The 17,524-nt window shown below is 37.5% G+C and overlaps 1 protein-coding gene across 4 annotated transcripts; it reads right to left on the bottom strand.

Annotated features, from left to right (window-relative positions):
- Nucleotides 1-371: 371 nt before the first annotated feature.
- On the bottom strand, nucleotides 372-9,458 carry LOC307024910 (uncharacterized protein). 4 transcript variants are annotated; one of them, XM_079659398.1, is made up of 9 exons: nucleotides 8,191-9,458; nucleotides 3,164-3,298; nucleotides 2,888-3,022; nucleotides 2,445-2,513; nucleotides 2,246-2,340; nucleotides 1,832-1,958; nucleotides 1,219-1,336; nucleotides 966-1,042; nucleotides 372-531 (listed from the first exon to the last, which is right to left on the bottom strand). In XM_079659398.1, exons 2-9 carry the CDS (start codon nucleotides 3,236-3,238, stop codon nucleotides 421-423), a joined length of 807 nt encoding a protein of 268 aa, XP_079515524.1. In that variant the 5' UTR covers nucleotides 3,239-3,298; nucleotides 8,191-9,458; the 3' UTR covers nucleotides 372-420. The 4 variants fall into 4 exon arrangements, with proteins under 4 accessions (XP_079515524.1, XP_079515521.1, XP_079515522.1 ...); XM_079659395.1 differs by lacking the exon at nucleotides 8,191-9,458 and adding an exon at nucleotides 3,840-8,162; XM_079659396.1 differs by lacking the exons at nucleotides 2,445-2,513; nucleotides 8,191-9,458 and adding an exon at nucleotides 3,840-8,163.
- Between the last annotated feature and the right edge of the window lie 8,066 nt (nucleotides 9,459-17,524).

The following is a 17,524-nucleotide window of genomic DNA, read 5'->3' as shown; positions in this document are numbered from 1 at the left end:
ATGGAAAAATTAGCTTATTTCTTCAATACCTTCCAGGTCATGTGACATAATCACTCAAAATCAATGTTGGGTCAAATAACTACACTGGCTGAATAGGACACACCTCTTTTTATTCCATTTTAACCCACTAAATACTTTTATATTAATAATTTTATGTGAAAATTAGCTTATTTCTTCAATAACTAATGACTCAAAATCACTTTATTAATTGAATACTAGTCTGTACACAATAGAAACAGCTCTTTATATCGGATAATATTACATCCTCTATTTAATATTCATATTTCTATTACAAATTCAGGGTTTTTTCTATAGCTTCCCTGTCATGTGACCCAGTGATTAATGATCAGAAAGTAATACAAACAAGGCTACACAGGACACATGTTTTACTAATCGTCATCATTGAGCACATTTCAAGTATTACTTGCACAAAGGACATTTCCAATATCCTGTCTCTGCCTTTTTAAGGTCTCTGCTGTCCATTGCCAGACACTGGGCATGGTACCATCGTTCGCAGTCATCACACTGAACCTGTTGAAGTGAAAGAAATAATGTATTTATAATATATTTGTACCTTAGATTACCATTCAGTTGTCTTAATACTCAAGTGTTAGTGAGGAATCAGCTGACACAATCATCTACTCCTTAAAACCCACTCCCTGTGTTTTAACATGCTCTATTGTTTTGTTTTATTTTTTTTGTTTTATTGTTCTGTCTTTTACATTTTTTGATTTAAGTATTCCAGTAGTGAGTGTTGCATTTTTTAAATGTATTGTATTTAGTTGTTTAAAATTAAATGTGTTTTAGGTTGACTTTTAAAATCTGTCCAGGGACTACAGATGAAAAATAGCCTCTTGGCTAACTCTGGCATATTTACAGAAATGTTCATTAATGTGCACTGTCCCTGTTAAATAAATAAATAAATGTAGACATCACAATTACACATTTTCTTCACAACAGCTCACCCAGTCTGTGATGGGAGATCCAGATCCTGGAGGCCTTAAGGCAGCACACATAGCACAATAAGTGTGCTCATCAAAGACTGAAACAAGATAACAATACATGTATGTCAGCTTCTATATAAATACATATATATATATATATATATATATATATATATATATATATATATATATATATATATATATATATATATATATATATATATATATATACAGACACCCATATATACATATACATATATTCATATTTATTTACCTGATGCCTCAAGGATTTCGAGAGCCAGTTCTCTCCTCTCCTGTGTCATGTATTTCTTTGAACACTCGAAATTCACATTCGGGATCAGAGGGAAGGATTCCATGACTGCCTTTGCCATCTAAACAAACAACACTTATGTTATGGAGGGTTTTTCTTCTTTATTGTATAGTAATACAGATACAGACAAAAACATGAGACACATTATAGAAAACATCCACCCTTGACTAGAATGCCTCCCAAAACCTTTGATTATTGATATAGACCGGTCCTATTATTGGAAATTTGAGATATTCAGAAGCAAAGTTTTGTCAATTAAACTTTCTGTGTTCAAGTGAATACTAATTTAAGTTCAACAATGTTGTGTCATAATCCAATTGTTGTCAGTTGTGAAAAATACAATAAACAACAACATGATATCGGCATTATACTATATATTGTCCATTGGCCAACCTGCCTGCTAAATATTATGGGGATCAGCATCGGCCTTTAAAAAACCTTTATCGGTCAACCACTACTTTTGACAGCTTTTTTAAATCCGTCCTTGCATTAAACTGTCTTTCACATTAAAAACTCTGCTTGTTAACTGGATGAAAACAGAATCTCTTCAGCTCACCTTCACAACAACGACACCACAGCTACATCCATCCTTTTGAAGTGGGTGACCCATAACGCCTCCCTTCCACTTAACATCCACCCAGTCTGTTATGCTGTGGCGTGTCCTCCTCATCCTGAAGTACTCCCTGAGAAAGGATAATGTCAACACACTTTACATTTCTAATTATGTGGCTCCTAAAGATAATGTAACAGAAATTCATACTGTTTGTATTCACCATATGACCATTTATTTGTATAAGGGGCAGCCACAGGTCAGCTATAGATATCACTGTCTGAACACAGACTGTATCAGACTGTTGAAAATGCTTTCAATGCTGTCTGTGAGTATGAATGTAACTAAATGTGACACATTTTTTACGTTTAAATATAGTTTTTCCTTGAATTTTCAAATATCTATTGAATTTTGATTTACTGTATTCTTTTGGCAGCATGTTCGGAGTCATCAAGCTCTTCGATGCTTTGAGCTGGATCCACCAGGAATACGGTGCTGGTTTTGGCATGAATGTACTGTGAAAAAGTAAAAGCACTTTTCATCAAAAAATATTTTTGGTTTCACCATGTAAGTCTTGTGCTTTAACAGAAATAATACAATAACAAAAATAATTACAAACCAGCAACTTCCAGTGGTTGTTGTTGACAAGTACAAAGGACAGGACAGCTTCATAGTTGTCAAATTTTACCTATAATGCCATCAAATAAAGGATTAAAACAAACTTGAAGGCTAAGGTAAAAATAACAACAACATTAGTCTGACAATTATGTTCTTGTGCCATTCATTTGTCGTGCTTAAAACAAGTGTTGGTATGGAAATTCAAAAGTAAGTAGATTTATCAGGTGATTTAACTAATGACTATAGTTTCAGAGAGGATACAGTAAAATAATCTCAGTTAATTTCCTATTTAAGATCTCAGCCAATGCTTCACTCCATGTACCTAATGGGTGAGTGTGAGCCCACATATCAAATCCACACCTACTTCCCCCTAAAGTATCACCATGCACAAACACAACACACCAGACACCACACACATAAACATACACAGACCACACACATTACCTTTGGTAAACTGTGAGATGTTAGCTGAGTTCTGTCCCCGAACAAAATGACACCTGCTGTGTAGTGATTTAGCAAGTACATTTTGTTCACAACGCCGAATTTGTCGGCAGCAACATGAAACACGCCTTCAATTACCTGGCAAAAAAAATCATAACAATTTGCCAATTAATGCATATTCCTCAGATACTTTTTGGGCAGAAATCGTTAAATGCTAGATAAAGAAAATGACACAGTGTAGAGTGAAACTTCAGACACTTGAAACATGTAGTAACATACCTCCCCTGTCAACCACTGGTGGGGTCGAAGTGAGCATAGCTCACAGTGGCGGATAAGTAAGATGCGTCCTTTCATCTGTGAGGGGAGCACTGCCACGACCACCTCGGTGTCCTTTTTTTTCCACAGCCAGGTCAACTAAGTCAAGATTGAGGGGAAATAGATGCATTCTGTTTAATATGGACACTTGAGGAATCTTTTAACCCTCCGGTATCACTCTGGACATTTTTGTCCCGAATGACTAATTAGGGTAGCGCATTTGAATGATACCAGAGGGTCTGTTTTTGTATGCACCATCAAAGCTACATACACAAAATATAATTAAACTGTCCATGTGTATGCATTTAACCTCAGTCCCTTTTAGAGTTTTCACTAAATGACATTAAACAGGCTGCTCAGGAACAGAAACTGTAATTGCAGTTTAAAGTCTGATTTAGAAATCTAGTTTCTGTTATAAGTTTGTATGCTGTATTTACATTTTTCATCTTCATATTCTCCCCCTACAACATGCACCTAATCATATTGGGTTATAATACTTCATGTCCTTTGTCCTTCACCTCACTCACCAATTTAGTCCATGCTTTACTTTCTGACAATATTTACTTATTCCATTGTTACAATGAAAATGCTGGAGAACAATTTACACACTCTGAACATAGTAAGTCTTAGAGAAACTCACATTTCCCTGTGCATATTTTTCCTGTTGGTCCACTTTTCTTTTCTTCACCTTTGTGGCAGGTGGGCTCTTGGGGTTGGGTAGTGTTTTTGGTGGATTGAAGTACTTGGACTTGGGCTTGGTGTGACCAGCAGAACTTTCCCGCTTGTTCCACTGTTCCTCGTGGTCATCATCTGGCCTGCTAGGATGTCCAAAGTTTTTGTCCAGAATATGCATTGGCAGATTGTGTTGCTGAATGTGCTCTATATATCTTCCTTGTATTGAGGCATACATTTTGGAGACAAACTCAGCTGGTCTCAGGTACTTTTTTTTTAAAAGGATGGAGTGTTTGACCAACCCAAACCAGAGCTCAACATGGCAGTTGGTATCCCTGGTTTTATGACTTCCATCTTTTTTAGAGGTACCTTTTCTATGTCGCGACAGATCCCCAAGCAACAAACCACTCCACAATGGGAAGATCCCCATGTAGTTTTTTAACAGTGCATCAATGGCACCAGGACAGAGGTAGTGGTTTTTTACATGAACAGCATCGTCAGAGAGAATGTCACACTCTGCTTGGTCCCGTCTGACTTGAAAAGCTTGTGTAAAAGGGGACTTTCCAATAATGTTATGAGCATTTTTTTCCATTTTGCTTTCCTCCTCTCCCATTACATGTCCACTTTCCTCCAGTTTCACGTCCCGAGTTTGCAAAATGCACTTGTCGAGGTACATTTTGCTCTGTTTCACCAAATTAGTGTACTCCTCTGCATCAAAAAGCACACACATATGATAAAAAACATCAAAGGCTTCCTGCATACTTGTGCAGTTCAGGATGTACGCGAAACAGAATGTTGCATATTCCTGTGTGCCTCTGTCTACAGTTTTTTTTCCAAATGCTTGTGACACAGCCTTCATGATATGAGCAGAGCACAGATGCAGCACAGTGAAGTTAGGAATCAGTTCAGTTTGTCCAGACACTATCTCAAATGCTCTGTCAAGGTACACTGACATATTTTCCCTGTTAAAAGACAGAAGCACACTGTTTATCAGAGCCCAACTATAATCTGTCTCAACCTGTGCTATCTTTCTTTTTGTTGTGTAAGACAACTTTCTCTTAAATTCCATGAGCCAATGGGAAATAGATGGAATGGAATGGCTATTGGTGATCAGTTCTGTGACAGGCAAGGGAGGCTTATCCTTACCCATTCCGGGCAAAACCAAAGCATAATACAAGACCCGCTTATTTTGATCAGGAATTTTCTGTATCACGCTGCCTGTGGCATCAAGGTAGAGGGCCGTAGGTGTTGGCTTTTTCAAGTGCTCAGTCAATATCTTTATTCCAGCATCTGTGTATAAATGCACAGCAAACGGATCAATTTGTAGGTGCTGAAGATAGCCTTTTGATGATGCATGACTGCTGCTCTCTTTGATTATTTTTTGAGTCAACATGAGTTCAAGCATCATGTCATCGTGGAGCCTTGCACTTTTCTTCACTTCAGAGGATATTTTCTTTAATACGTCTTTGGTGAGGCTTCTGCTTATGTTACCAGCCATTATTTCCTCTACTGGTGTCTGTCTCAACATAGTGTAATAATAATTGCTGACACCACTGGTTAAGGCTTTGGAAATTGTTCCTCTTCTCGTGTATTTTGCTGGTCTAAATCGCCTTTGATTTTTATGGTGTATAACTTCACCAATGCGCATGACTTTAAAAAATATTTTTTTATCCGTTGATTTTGGCCTGTTCTTTTTTGAGAAACTGTAGACAGCGTTGCATCCATTAAATGTGCATTTTGCAGAGGCACAGAAAAATGGCGAATTCTTTTTACGGCTATCATTTGTCTTAACATGCTGGTATTTGAAAGCAAGTGTGCAGCATGGATTATTTTTCAAAAATTCCTGATAAAATGTATCAGTCCAGGGGGGACGGAGTTTTTTTTTGCAATGTTTAGGTTTAATTTTGTTCCATTGTTTTCTTGTCATGGCAATTTTGAACTTTTTTGGCCCTGCTTTGCACTTTCTGTTCATTTTTGTTGTCATTTTGGCGGCTGTCTCTGTACTTTGTTGGTCTGACTCTTCTGTGTCTATCTCAGACTGTGGCTGTGCGTTACTTATTTCCCTGTCATCCTGACTTGTGTCCTCGTCTTTCTCACCTGTAGGTGCGCTGTAAGACTGTTTTTCTTCATCGTTCTTATCTTCATCTTTCCCCACAGGCTCTGTCCCTGTTTTTCGTTTGTTTCTTTTTCTTTTTTTATCCTTTTCTGGCCCTTTCTTGTCCTTGCCTCTTTGTCCCTTTCTGTTCATTGTTGTTGTCGTTTTGGTGTCTGTCTCTGTACTTTGTTGGTCTGACTCTTCTGTGTCTATCTCAGACTGTGGCTGTGCGTTACTTATTTCCTTTTCATCCTGACTTGTGTCCTCGTCTTCCTCACCCGTAGGTGCGCTGTAAGACTGTTTCTTGATACTGTGCTGTCCATCTCTCCCTCTTTCACTGACATATTTTCCTAAATACAAACATTACAAAAGTAAAAAATCTCATTTAACTACTGTATCTCTTATTGCATGACTACAATGCAACTTTAAGCAATCTGCCATCCTTGGGTCAATTACAGTAAATTATGTTAACATCCTACTGTGATGGCTGTAGTATTTAATTAAATAAGAACATTAACCCTTATGCCTCCCTAATGAAATGTATTATCCAGGCTACTGTTTAATTTTGCGAGCATTCTGATTGTGTTAAGAATATGACACGGCATTTGGTAAAGATGTTAGTGTTTTGGAAACATGTTCTTAATAATGTGTAATCAAAATAGTGACTTTCAAATCCCTAGCGAAAAAAATAAAAGTGAATGAACATTTGATAATTATGATCAGCACTGAATTGGGTTAAAAAATGTAAGTAATTGAAAGTGGAACAACATTATTAACATAGCCTATAATATCTTTATTACAGTATTTTTAGATGCAGACATTTTTGTCGTTAGTGTTTTCAGAGTAATGTTTTTAAAAAGGGATTCACAAGGGTTAAGCTTCAACTTAAAAGCCTCTGGGGCAGAGTCCTGCATGGGTCCAGTTTTGCAAATCTGCAACCACCCGAACCCTCTCAGCTCAGTAGCAACTGCGAACCGACCCGTTACACGCAATTATCTTCAAGTCAAATCTGGACCCGACCTGATGATATAAGACCCACGACCCGACCCGTTGTGAATTTTTGGGGGGGCTAGTGGAGTACTTCGTGACCACAGAGCGTGAACGTTGTGATCAGCTGTTTTAGCGCAGTTCTCCAGTGAGTCTCCCTCCGCAGCCGGTTGGCGTAGTTTTTGGCACAATTCCGTTGTACAGACCGACGTTAACATTAGCCCCGTCTGTGCACACGGAGACCGACTCTGTCGTCCGGTGATCGAACCGCCTTCTGGAAAAGCTTCACAAGTACCACGGTACGCAAATGCGCTTTGTGACACAAGTGACGGTACGCAATTCAGATTGTTTCCGCGCATGCGTACCTGCGTACCAGTTATGTGCACCCCTGGAAATGGGCCTACGTGTATGTTTTGCCCGTTACCAGACCCGGCGTCATGGGCGAGCCCCATGGGGCCGGGCCCGCCCATCGAGGATTTGGGCCCGCCCATCCAGGATTTGGGCCCGCAGTTTTAATCAGGGCTGAATACAACATTGTAATTGTTTTATTATTATGTTTATGGTTGTTATTTGTAGGGCTCTGTCCTAATATTTATTTTTGTTTTAAACTATGTTGAAAGATTAGTTTAATATCATTTTTTTTATTTTGCTATGAAATTCTGAATGAAATTCTGAATGAAAGGCTGCGCGCGAGACTGGTTTTTCGCTGGGTTGAGTCATGTGGGTGTTTGAGTGAGATGCGGCACAGCAGCCTGACAGTATACTCTTGCTAGGTTAGTTTGTCTATTATCATTTATATTTATCTGCAACAATGGATATCAGGAAGTGGTTCATGAAAGGAATATGGCAACTCAGAGAAATTGACTCTCAAGCCGGCTCTCTCACAAACTCCGGTTCTGTGCGCAAACAGACCGCTGCACACGCTATCTGCCCCTCGCTCAATCTCTCTCTCTCTCTCTCCCCCTTCTCTTTATCGCTCAACCTCACTCCACACTGTGTACGCTCCTCAAGTTTGCCTGCGTGCTTGCTTAAGTCCCCACCCCCGTTGACAATTCAGATTTCCCGGGAAATGTAAGTTTCGGGGTGGGCCCGCCCTGGCAAATCAAATGCCCGCCCAGAGACGTATGTCTGCCGCCGGGTCTGCCCGTTACACAACTATTTTGCGGGTTATCCGCCGGGTATCCGAGGCGGGACTCTGCTCTGGGTGGGGCTCATCAAAATTATTTTTTAACAGTACCTGCTTGAAGCACCTCAGTCCGGACTCCACGTCGGTCTTCACCCCAGATGACCCTCAACCACTTAAGATGCTCTTTCTTATTACCTTTAAACACTATAAGTGTAACTGAGGACCACTGCTCAGTTGTAACATTAACTTCACTAAAACCATGAGAAATTAAAGACCTGGTGATGAAATCTCTACCTCCTGCTTGTTGCCACAGGTCTAAAGCTTTCTTTGTCTTGCCTTTTTTGAAGCGCACCATTTTTAGATCAAACAATGTGATCTGGTTTCCAAAATATCTTCTTCGTGTTCTTCTTCTTCTTCTTCTTCTTCTCTCGATGTTTGGCGTATTGCAAACAACTTTAAAGGTGCATACCGCCACCTGTACATGAGTGTGAATCATCATATCATGTCTTAACCATGGTCTTAACTCATGGACGTATCTATGATCTAATCAAAAAATCTATATAAATAAATCAACAAAAATGATATGATACATTATTTGTTCAACCTCACACTCAATGGCGTTGGCTAATTTTCTGTGAAGAACTTATATCAAAACACATTTAAAATGACCACCCACTGTACTACACATTTATATTACAAACAGGAGGTTCGGGGCTAACACGAATGTGGAAATTGTGTGTGTGTGTGTGTGTGTGTGTGTGTGTGTGTGTGTGTGTGTGTGTGTGTGTGTGTGTGTGTGTGTGTGTGTGTGTGTGTGTGTGTGTGTGTGTGTGTGTGTGTGTGTGTGTGTGTGTGTGTGTGTGTGTGTGTGTGTGTGTGTGTGTGTGTGTGTGTGTGTGTGTGTGTGTGTGTGTGTGTGTGTGTGTGTGTGTGTGTGTGTGTGTGTGTGTGTGTGTGTGTGTGTGTGTGTCTTATCACAACTGATCAAGATGGCCAAATTATGCTCTGCTCAGAGGGCCTTGCAAATGATTTTGGAAGAGAGAGAACCATTTGACGATGATGTAGAGGAAGAGGAAGGTGTATCAGAATGTGTCCGACAGTGACTTTGAAGAACAGGATTAGATTGAGCATCAGCTAGTTACAAAAAAAAGACGAGCAACAGGACCAGCCGGTCAGCGGGCAAAACAACAAGTAGCACTTTAATTCATGAATCAAGGTTCAAGGTTTTTATTTGTCATACGAACATAGCTACAGTGTGGTTATGACGATGAACATCTTAGGTCACAGGATCCTCCATTGAAGCAATAAGCTAATTTTTCCATCAAAATATTAATATAAAAATATTTAAAGTATTAAAATGCAATAAAAAGAGGTGTGCCCGATGCAGCCAGTGTAGTTCTTTGACCCAACATTGATTTTGAGTGATTAGGTCACATGACCTGGAAGGTATTGAAGAAATAAGCTAATTTTTGCATCAAAGTATTAATATACAAATTATTTAAGTATTAAAATGCAATAAAAAGAGGTGTGTCCTATGCAGCCAGTGTAGTTCTTTGGCCCAGCATTGATTTTGAGTGATTAGGTCACATGACCTGGAAGGTATTGAAGAAATAAGCTCATTTTCCCATCAAAATACTAATATAAAAATATTTAGACTATTAAAATGCAATAAAAAGAGGTGTGTCCTATGCAGCCAGTGTAGTTCTTTGACCCAGCACTGATTTTGAGTGAATCGGTCACATGACCTGGAAGGTATTGAAGAAATAAGCTCATTTTTCCATCAAAATATTAATATAAAATATTTAGAGTGTTAAAATGCAATAAAAAGAGGTGTGTCCTATGCAGCCAGTGTAGTTCTTTGACCCAACATTGATTTTGAGTGATTAGGTCACATGACCTGGAAGGTATTGAAGAAATAAGGTAATTTTTCCATTAAAATATTAATATAAAATATTTAGAGTGTTAAAATGCAATAAAAAGAGGTGTGTCCTATGCAGCCAGTGTAGTTCTTTGACCCAACATTGATTTTCAGTGATTAGGTCACATGACCTGGAAGGTATTGAAGAAATAAGCTCATTTTCCCATCAAAATACTAATATAAAAATATTTAGACTATTAAAATGCAATAAAAAGAGGTGTGTCCTATGCAGCCAGTGTAGTTCTTTGACCCAGCACTGATTTTCAGTGAATCGGTCACATGACCTGGAAGTTATTGAAGAAATAAGCTAATTTTTGCATCAAAGTATTAATATACAAATTATTTAAGTATTAAAATGCAATAAAAAGAGGTGTGTCCTATTCAACCAGTGTAGTTCTTTGGCCCAGCATTGATTTTGAGTGATTAGGTCACATGACCTGGAAGGTATTGAAGAAATAAGCTCAATTTTGCATTCAAATATTAATATAAAAATATTTTAAGTATTAAAATGGAATAAAAAGAGGTGTGTCCTATTCAGCCAGTGTAGTTCTTTGACCCAACATTGATTTTGAGTGAATCGGTCACATGACCTGGAAGGTATTGAAGAAATAAGCTCATTTTTGCATCAAAATATTAATATACAAATTATTTAAGTATTAAAATGCAATAAAAAGAGGTGTGTCCTATTCAGCCAGTGTAGTTCTTTGGCCCAGCATTGATTTTGAGTGATTAGGTCACATGACCTGGAAGGTATTGAAGAAATAAGCTCAATTTCGCATTAAAATATTAATATAAAAATATTTTAAGTATTAAAATGCAATAAAAAGAGGTGTGTCCTATTTAGCCAGTGTAGTTCTTTGACACTACATTGATTTTGAGTGGATCGGTCACATGACCAGGAAGGTATTGAAGAAATAAGCTAATTTTTCCATCAAAATATTAATATAAAATATTTAGAGTGTTAAAATGCAATAAAAAGAGGTGTGTCCTATGCAGCCAGTGTAGTTCTTTGACCCAACATTGATTTTGAGTGATTAGGTCACATGACCTGGAAGGTATTGAAGAAATAAGCTAATTTTTCCATCAAAATACTAATATAAAAATATTTAGAGTGTTAAAATGCAATAAAAAGAGGTGTGTCCTATGCAGCCAGTGTAGTTCTTTGACCCAACATTGATTTTGAGTGATTAGGTCACATGACCTGGAAGGTATTGAAGAAATAAGGTAATTTTTCCATTAAAATATTAATATAAAATATTTAGTGTTAAAATGCAATAAAAAGAGGTGTGTCCTATGCAGCCAGTGTAGTTCTTTGACCCAACATTGATTTTCAGTGATTAGGTCACATGACCTGGAAGGTATTGAAGAAATAAGCTCATTTTTCCATCAAAATACTAATATAAAAATATTTAGACTATTAAAATGCAATAAAAAGAGGTGTGTCCTATGCAGCCAGTGTAGTTCTTTGACCCAGCACTGATTTTGAGTGCATCGGTCACATGACCTGGAAGGTATTGAAGAAATAAGCTCATTTTTCCATCAAAATATTAATAAAAAATATTTAGAGTGTTAAAATGCAATAAAAAGAGGTGTGTCCTATGCGGCCAGTGTAGTTCTTTGACCTAGCATATATTTTGAGTGATTAGTTCACATGACCTGGAAGGTATTGAAGAAATAAGCTAATTTTTCCATAAAAATATTAATATAAAAATATTTAGACTATTAAAATGCAATAAAAAGAGGTGTGTCCTATGCAGCCAGTGTAGTTCTTTGCCCCAGCACTGATTTTGAGTGAATCGGTCACATGACCTGGAAGTTATTGAAGAAATAAGCAAATGTTTCCATCAAAAATATTAATAAAACCTATTTAAAGTATTAAAATGCAATAAAAAGAGGTTTGTTCAATAAATGTATGCACTAGGGTGAATTTGCTTCACATTCACACGATCGAGAAGCTGTCGATTTATTAAAAAGAACATTTTTCTTGTGTAATTGTAAATGTCATTTGTTGATGGTCCCTAAGTGAAAGCCTCGTTTCGCGGAGAAGATCTCCCCGTTAAACTGACGCTGCCGGCGTGTCCGGGAAACTGACGCTGCTGGCGGGTCCGCGAATGTCCGTCGAATATCCAACCTAAAACTAAATTCACCGCGGTGACGCCTAATACGTAAACACTCTCGCTAAGTTTGTTTTCCCCTGTGTTCTGCTTGAAAGCAAGTACATGCCTATCTTTAGTATCTGTATATCTATATCTGACCATTATAATCTGTATTTTTGAAATTGTCGTTTTTAACACCGTAGTTTTACAAATTATAGAATAATTAATTACCAGTGTTTTCGAATTCTACTCGGCAGTTCGTTTAGTTAGCTAACGTTAGCTAAAGCTAGCGCTACTAGTTAGCTACGCAATGGTTTGTTGCTTTGCTCCGGGTTGCAGCCACAGGTCCTCGCATGAAACGTGCTTGTTCTATCGTTTCCCGGCCAATGTTTTCTAAAGGAGAGTCTTGATTCGTGCCATGAGGTAAGCTGACGTTACATTTTTGTCCATGTCACGGTGAAATGTAAATGATGGGTAGTGACTGTATCGCCCTTTTAGAGATGGCGCTGCTGAAAAGACCGCAACATAAGTAAAGATAATGAATAAATCCTATTAAAAACTGTGTGGCTTATATGATAAGTCTAATTAGTACAAGCAGCATAACGTTTCACCATGTAACTAAAGATTGTAGTCTGGGAAATCAGTTTGACATATTGAACTAATAACAAATCACCTCTGGCTGGCAGAGAACTCTGCTCCATAGCTTCTCTTGGACGTAAAATCACATGTACATTTTACATTTATATTCAATTTAATATCCCATCCCTCACATACTTTTGTATATATAATAACTTATATTTTGTTTTTCTTGTTATGCTGCTGCAACACAAACATTTCTCAAATTGGGATCAATACAGTAATATCTTATCTTAATTAATTAAGAAATATAACTATTATAATTAGTGTAGCAGCTGACACCTATTTTCAATATGGATTAATCTACCATTTATTTCTTTAGTTCAATTTTGATCTATAAAAATGTCAAAATAGGGAAAATGTTCACGAGACTTATCAAAGTGCAAGGTTATATCTTTAGATGTTTTGTTTAGCCTATGTACTGTATGTCTTAATGCTCTTATATGTGACGGTGTGACTTCCATGAAACTAATATTTTATATCTTCCCAACAGATGAGCTGACAGGAAACCTAACACTCTAACAACCACAACATTGCAAAGGCGAGTAAATGTAAATTAAAAACGATTCACAATTTTTTTATTTCTTCTTCTTTAATAATAATAATAATAAATGGGATTTATATAGCGCTTTTCTAGACCCAAAGACGCTTGCAGTGAGGTGAAGCTGACCTTGCACTTGGTGCCAGTAAGGATGTTCCTCACGCAGGCTGAATGTTTCTCCTTCCTTACTGACACAGAAGCCCTTGATTTGCAATGCTTCACTAATTGTCATTTCCCTGGCTCCGTAGGGACACTTTACCTCCAGCACAGTGGAAGACCCTACCAGACCATCTGGAGATGCCCCCAACAATCCTGACTCATGGATCTGCATCTGGGTTGCAGTAGTGAATGCCCTGATGCCCTCACATTCATTCCTAGTCCCCCGCTGTACAGACAAAACACCATCAAGGGCCTGTTGTTGCCCTAGCACCCTGGCAATAAGGGAAGCAGTCACACGCTTTGACCTCAGGAAAGCCCAAAAGTTGCTGGCAGTCAACCTTCCTTTCCTGAACAAATGCCAGTTTGGGTTGGTTCGCTGACCAATGGTAGCCACCTGAATTGCCCTCTGTTGCTCTTCAGACAATGCCATGCTTGCCACAATTTCCTCAGGTCCCTGATGCCCAACAGATTTGATAATTTCAGGAACAGTAAGTGTTTCCAAGCTGCAGTGTTCCTCTTCTGGCTCGGGGAGGGAAGCCAAGAAATTCCTGAGAACCTGCCCCCGAGTCTGTCCCTCAGCCAGTCACGATCTTCGGAGGTGGGCTCTCGTCAGCGGGTTAAATTAGTTATTGGTTGGAGGAAATAGCTCCTCCACTGAATGCATACGTTTAGCTGCCTTTGGCTTCTTCCACTGACAGGGGGTGTCAGTGCAGCTGAAATTATGGATAGCAAAGATGGCTCATGCAGCCGCATGACTGCATTTCCATTCTCAACATGGGCATTCACATTTTGTGTAGAGAATTCCCTCTTCTCCTGTAGATACCTGTGGTGGTGGGATTGTTTTATTATTTAAAATATATTTACATTTGTAATGCCTTCCCAATTATCCCTTTTAATTGTTTATAGCCTACTGTATGTTTATTTCATGGATATTTCTGTGTTTTCTGGTGTGTAATATTTGTAATCTTGGGGCCTCTTCTCTTTAACGTCTACATGCTACTCAGATAATGAAGAACAGCAAAATAAGTTACCATAGCTATGCGGATGACACACACATTTACGTAACCATTTTCCAGGAGACTATGCTCCAATTCAAACACTGAGCAAGTGCATTGAACAACTCAATGACTGGATGTGTCAGAACTTTCTCCAATTAAACAAAGATAAAACTGAGGTAATGGTTTTTGGAGCCAAGGCAGAACGTATAAAAGTTAGCGCTGAGCTTCAGTCTGCAATGTTCAAAACAACAGATAAAGCAAGAACTCTAGGTGTAGTCATGGACTCTGACCTGAGTTTCAACAGTCACATTAAAACAGTTACTAAATCAGCTTACTATCACCTAAAGAACATATCTAGGATTAAAAGACTAATGTCACAGCAGGATTTGGAAAAACTTTTCCATGCTTTTATCTTCAGTAGACTGGACTACTGCAATGGTGTCTTCACAGGTCTCACTAAAAAGTCTATTAGAAAGCTTCAGCTGTTTCAGAACGCCGCTGCTCGAGTCCTCACAAACACTAAGAAAGTGGATCACATCGCTCCTGTTCTGAAGTCTTTACACTGGCTTCCTGTGTGTCAAAGAATAGATTTCAAAAATACTGCTGTTGGTTTATAAAGCACTTAATGGTTTAGGCCCAAAATACATTTCTGACCTCCTGCCAAATTATAAACCATCCAAATCTCTCAGGTCTTCAGGGACTGGTAAGCTTTCTGTCCCCAGAGTCAGAACTAAACATGGTAAAGCAGCGTTTAGTTATTATGCTCCAAATACAGTATCTTGAACAAACTCCCAGAAACCTGCAGGTCCGCTGCAACTCTTACTACTTTTAAATCCAGGCTGAAGACTTTTCTTTTTGTCGCTGCTTTTAATTTAACTATTCATATCTTAGACTGCACTGTAACTTTTATCCATGTATTTTTTCTTTTAATGTTTATTTTATTAGCTTTTTTTTTTATGTCTGATTTTAAATGCCATTTTCTTAACGTCTTTCATTTTTTGTAAAGCACTTTGAATTGCCTTGTGTTGAAAAGTGCTATATAAATAAACTTGCCTTGCCTAATAAAGATTTCATGTGACGCATAAAATGGATTTGTAGATGGGAATTAATGTGAATAAATTAACTCTAGGTTAATGGTACTCTTGCTATCACTACTCACCGACACTATAAACCTTGTCCCTCATGCTAGCCCTGACAACACCGGTAAGCACACCTTCATATAGGCTGCACTGTTTTACGTGTCCTGACTTGTAGTGGTTCTCTCCTATCTACACTCTTCTTGTCATCTTTGTAAAACGATATCAGACTGGTAATTGACACAGCCATGACTTCTAGTTAAATTCAATGTGGCTAAAGTGAAAAGCTTTGTTAAAATATGCAAGCGCGCGAAAGTCAAAGTCAGCTTTATTGTCAAAAATTCTACATGTGTTATACATCCAGAAATATCGAAATATCGTTTCCCACAGTGTGACATGTATACATAAAACAAAACAAAAAGGGCCTAGATAAACGTGGCATACATTAAACAAAACAAAAAGGGCCTAGATAACCGGGGTATACAGTTTAAAATGTTAATATATTTAAAGTGTTCAAAGTGCAGTTTCAGTGCAAGTCAGTTGAAACGATCTTGAGTTGGCGTGACGTTGAAGTCCTGCGACCCTGCTGCTGTACTGGCAATGGTACTGGCTTGTAGTTCGTTTATAGCATAACGTTAGCATTTTGCTTCTGGCGACTAGATTTATCATTAAAAAAATATAAAAGTATGGTTGGCATGTGGAGATTATCCGGCTGAACAAAACGTGATCCCTCTCCTAAATGTGTGTCAACCAGAGACCTTATTTCGAGCTATTTTCCAAAATCCTATGGAGAATTTGCATTGGTTTTCGACGAAGGAACCGGAAGAAGTTTACTTCCGGGTTTAAGGACGCTCTCACTGCTTGACTTGGAACCAAAATGTTGGTATCGTGACAACACTACTCTAAACAGCTCAATAGGCACACACTGTAGACACTAATTAGAAGAACACAGACTAAAACAGCAATGTACAGACGAATCAGATGATTAAACATGATCTTAAAATATATTTTATATATTTTTTGCATATTTTTTTTGCATATCTTTGTAATCATTATTTTTAATACTTTCTGCTGACACTAGGTGGGGCTGTCCCTAATGACCAGTCGCCACTGGGCGTGAGGCCTATGTGTTTGTGTATTGGAGGACAGCGGTTCAACTGGGATTTTGTGACGGCAGACTTTTTAGGTGGTCACGTATGGAAGCCCATTTCCGCCACTTGAAAAAAAATAAAATCCCCATGAAAAGTCATAATTATGAGATAAAAAAGTCGAAATTATGAGATAAAAACTCGAAATAATGAGATAAAAAGTCATAATGAGATAAAAAGTCGAAATTATGAGATAAAAAGTCGAAATTATGAGATAAAAAAGTCGAAATAATGAGATAAAAAGTCGAAATAATGAGATAAAAAGTCGAAATAATGAGATAAAAAGTCGAAATAATGAGATAAAAAGTCGAAATTATGAGATAAAAACTCGAAATAATGAGATAAAAAAGTCGAAATTATGAGATAAAAAGTCGAAATAATGAGATAAAAAGTCGAAATAATGAGATAAAAAGTCATTATGAGATAAAAAGTCGAAATTATGAGATAAAAAGTCATAATTATGAGATAAAAAGTCGAAATTATGAGATAAAAAGTCGAAATTATGAGATAAAAAAGTCGAAATTATGAGATAAAAAAGTCGAAATTATGAGATAAAAAGTCGAAATAATGAGATAAAAAGTCGAAATAATGAGATAAAAAGTCATAATTATAAGATAAAAAGTCGAAATGAGATAAAAAGTCGAAATAATGAGATAAAAAGTCGAAATAATGAGATAAAAAGTCGAAATAATGAGATAAAAAGTCGAAATTATGAGATAAAAAGTCGAAATTATGAGATAAAAAAGTCGAAATTATGAGATAAAAAGTCGAAATAATGAGATAAAAAGTCGAAATAATGAGATAAAAAGTCATAATTATGAGATAAAAAGTCGAAATAATGAGATAAAAAGTCATAATTATGAGATAAAAAGT

Source organism: Notothenia rossii, assembly GCF_949606895.1.
Source record: "Notothenia rossii genome assembly, chromosome: 11".
In the NCBI taxonomy this organism is placed as follows: domain Eukaryota; kingdom Metazoa; phylum Chordata; class Actinopteri; order Perciformes; family Nototheniidae; genus Notothenia; species Notothenia rossii.
Note: the sequence above shows the minus strand (reverse complement) of the source record. Positions and strands in the feature narration are given on the sequence as shown.

Bases quoted from the DNA above. Each gene is read 5' to 3' on its own strand.
- LOC307024910 (XM_079659395.1), bottom strand. From the start codon at position 6,119: ATGAACAGAAAGGGACAAAGAGGCAAGGACAAGAAAGGGCCAGAAAAG. The intron at 2,514-2,887 runs GTAATGTGTGTG...ATGGCATTATAG, and splicing joins CATCTCACAGTTTACCAAAG to GTAAAATTTGACAACTATGA. The intron at 1,337-1,831 runs GTGAGCTGAAGA...TTGTTTGTTTAG, and splicing joins GTGGTGTCGTTGTTGTGAAG to ATGGCAAAGGCAGTCATGGA.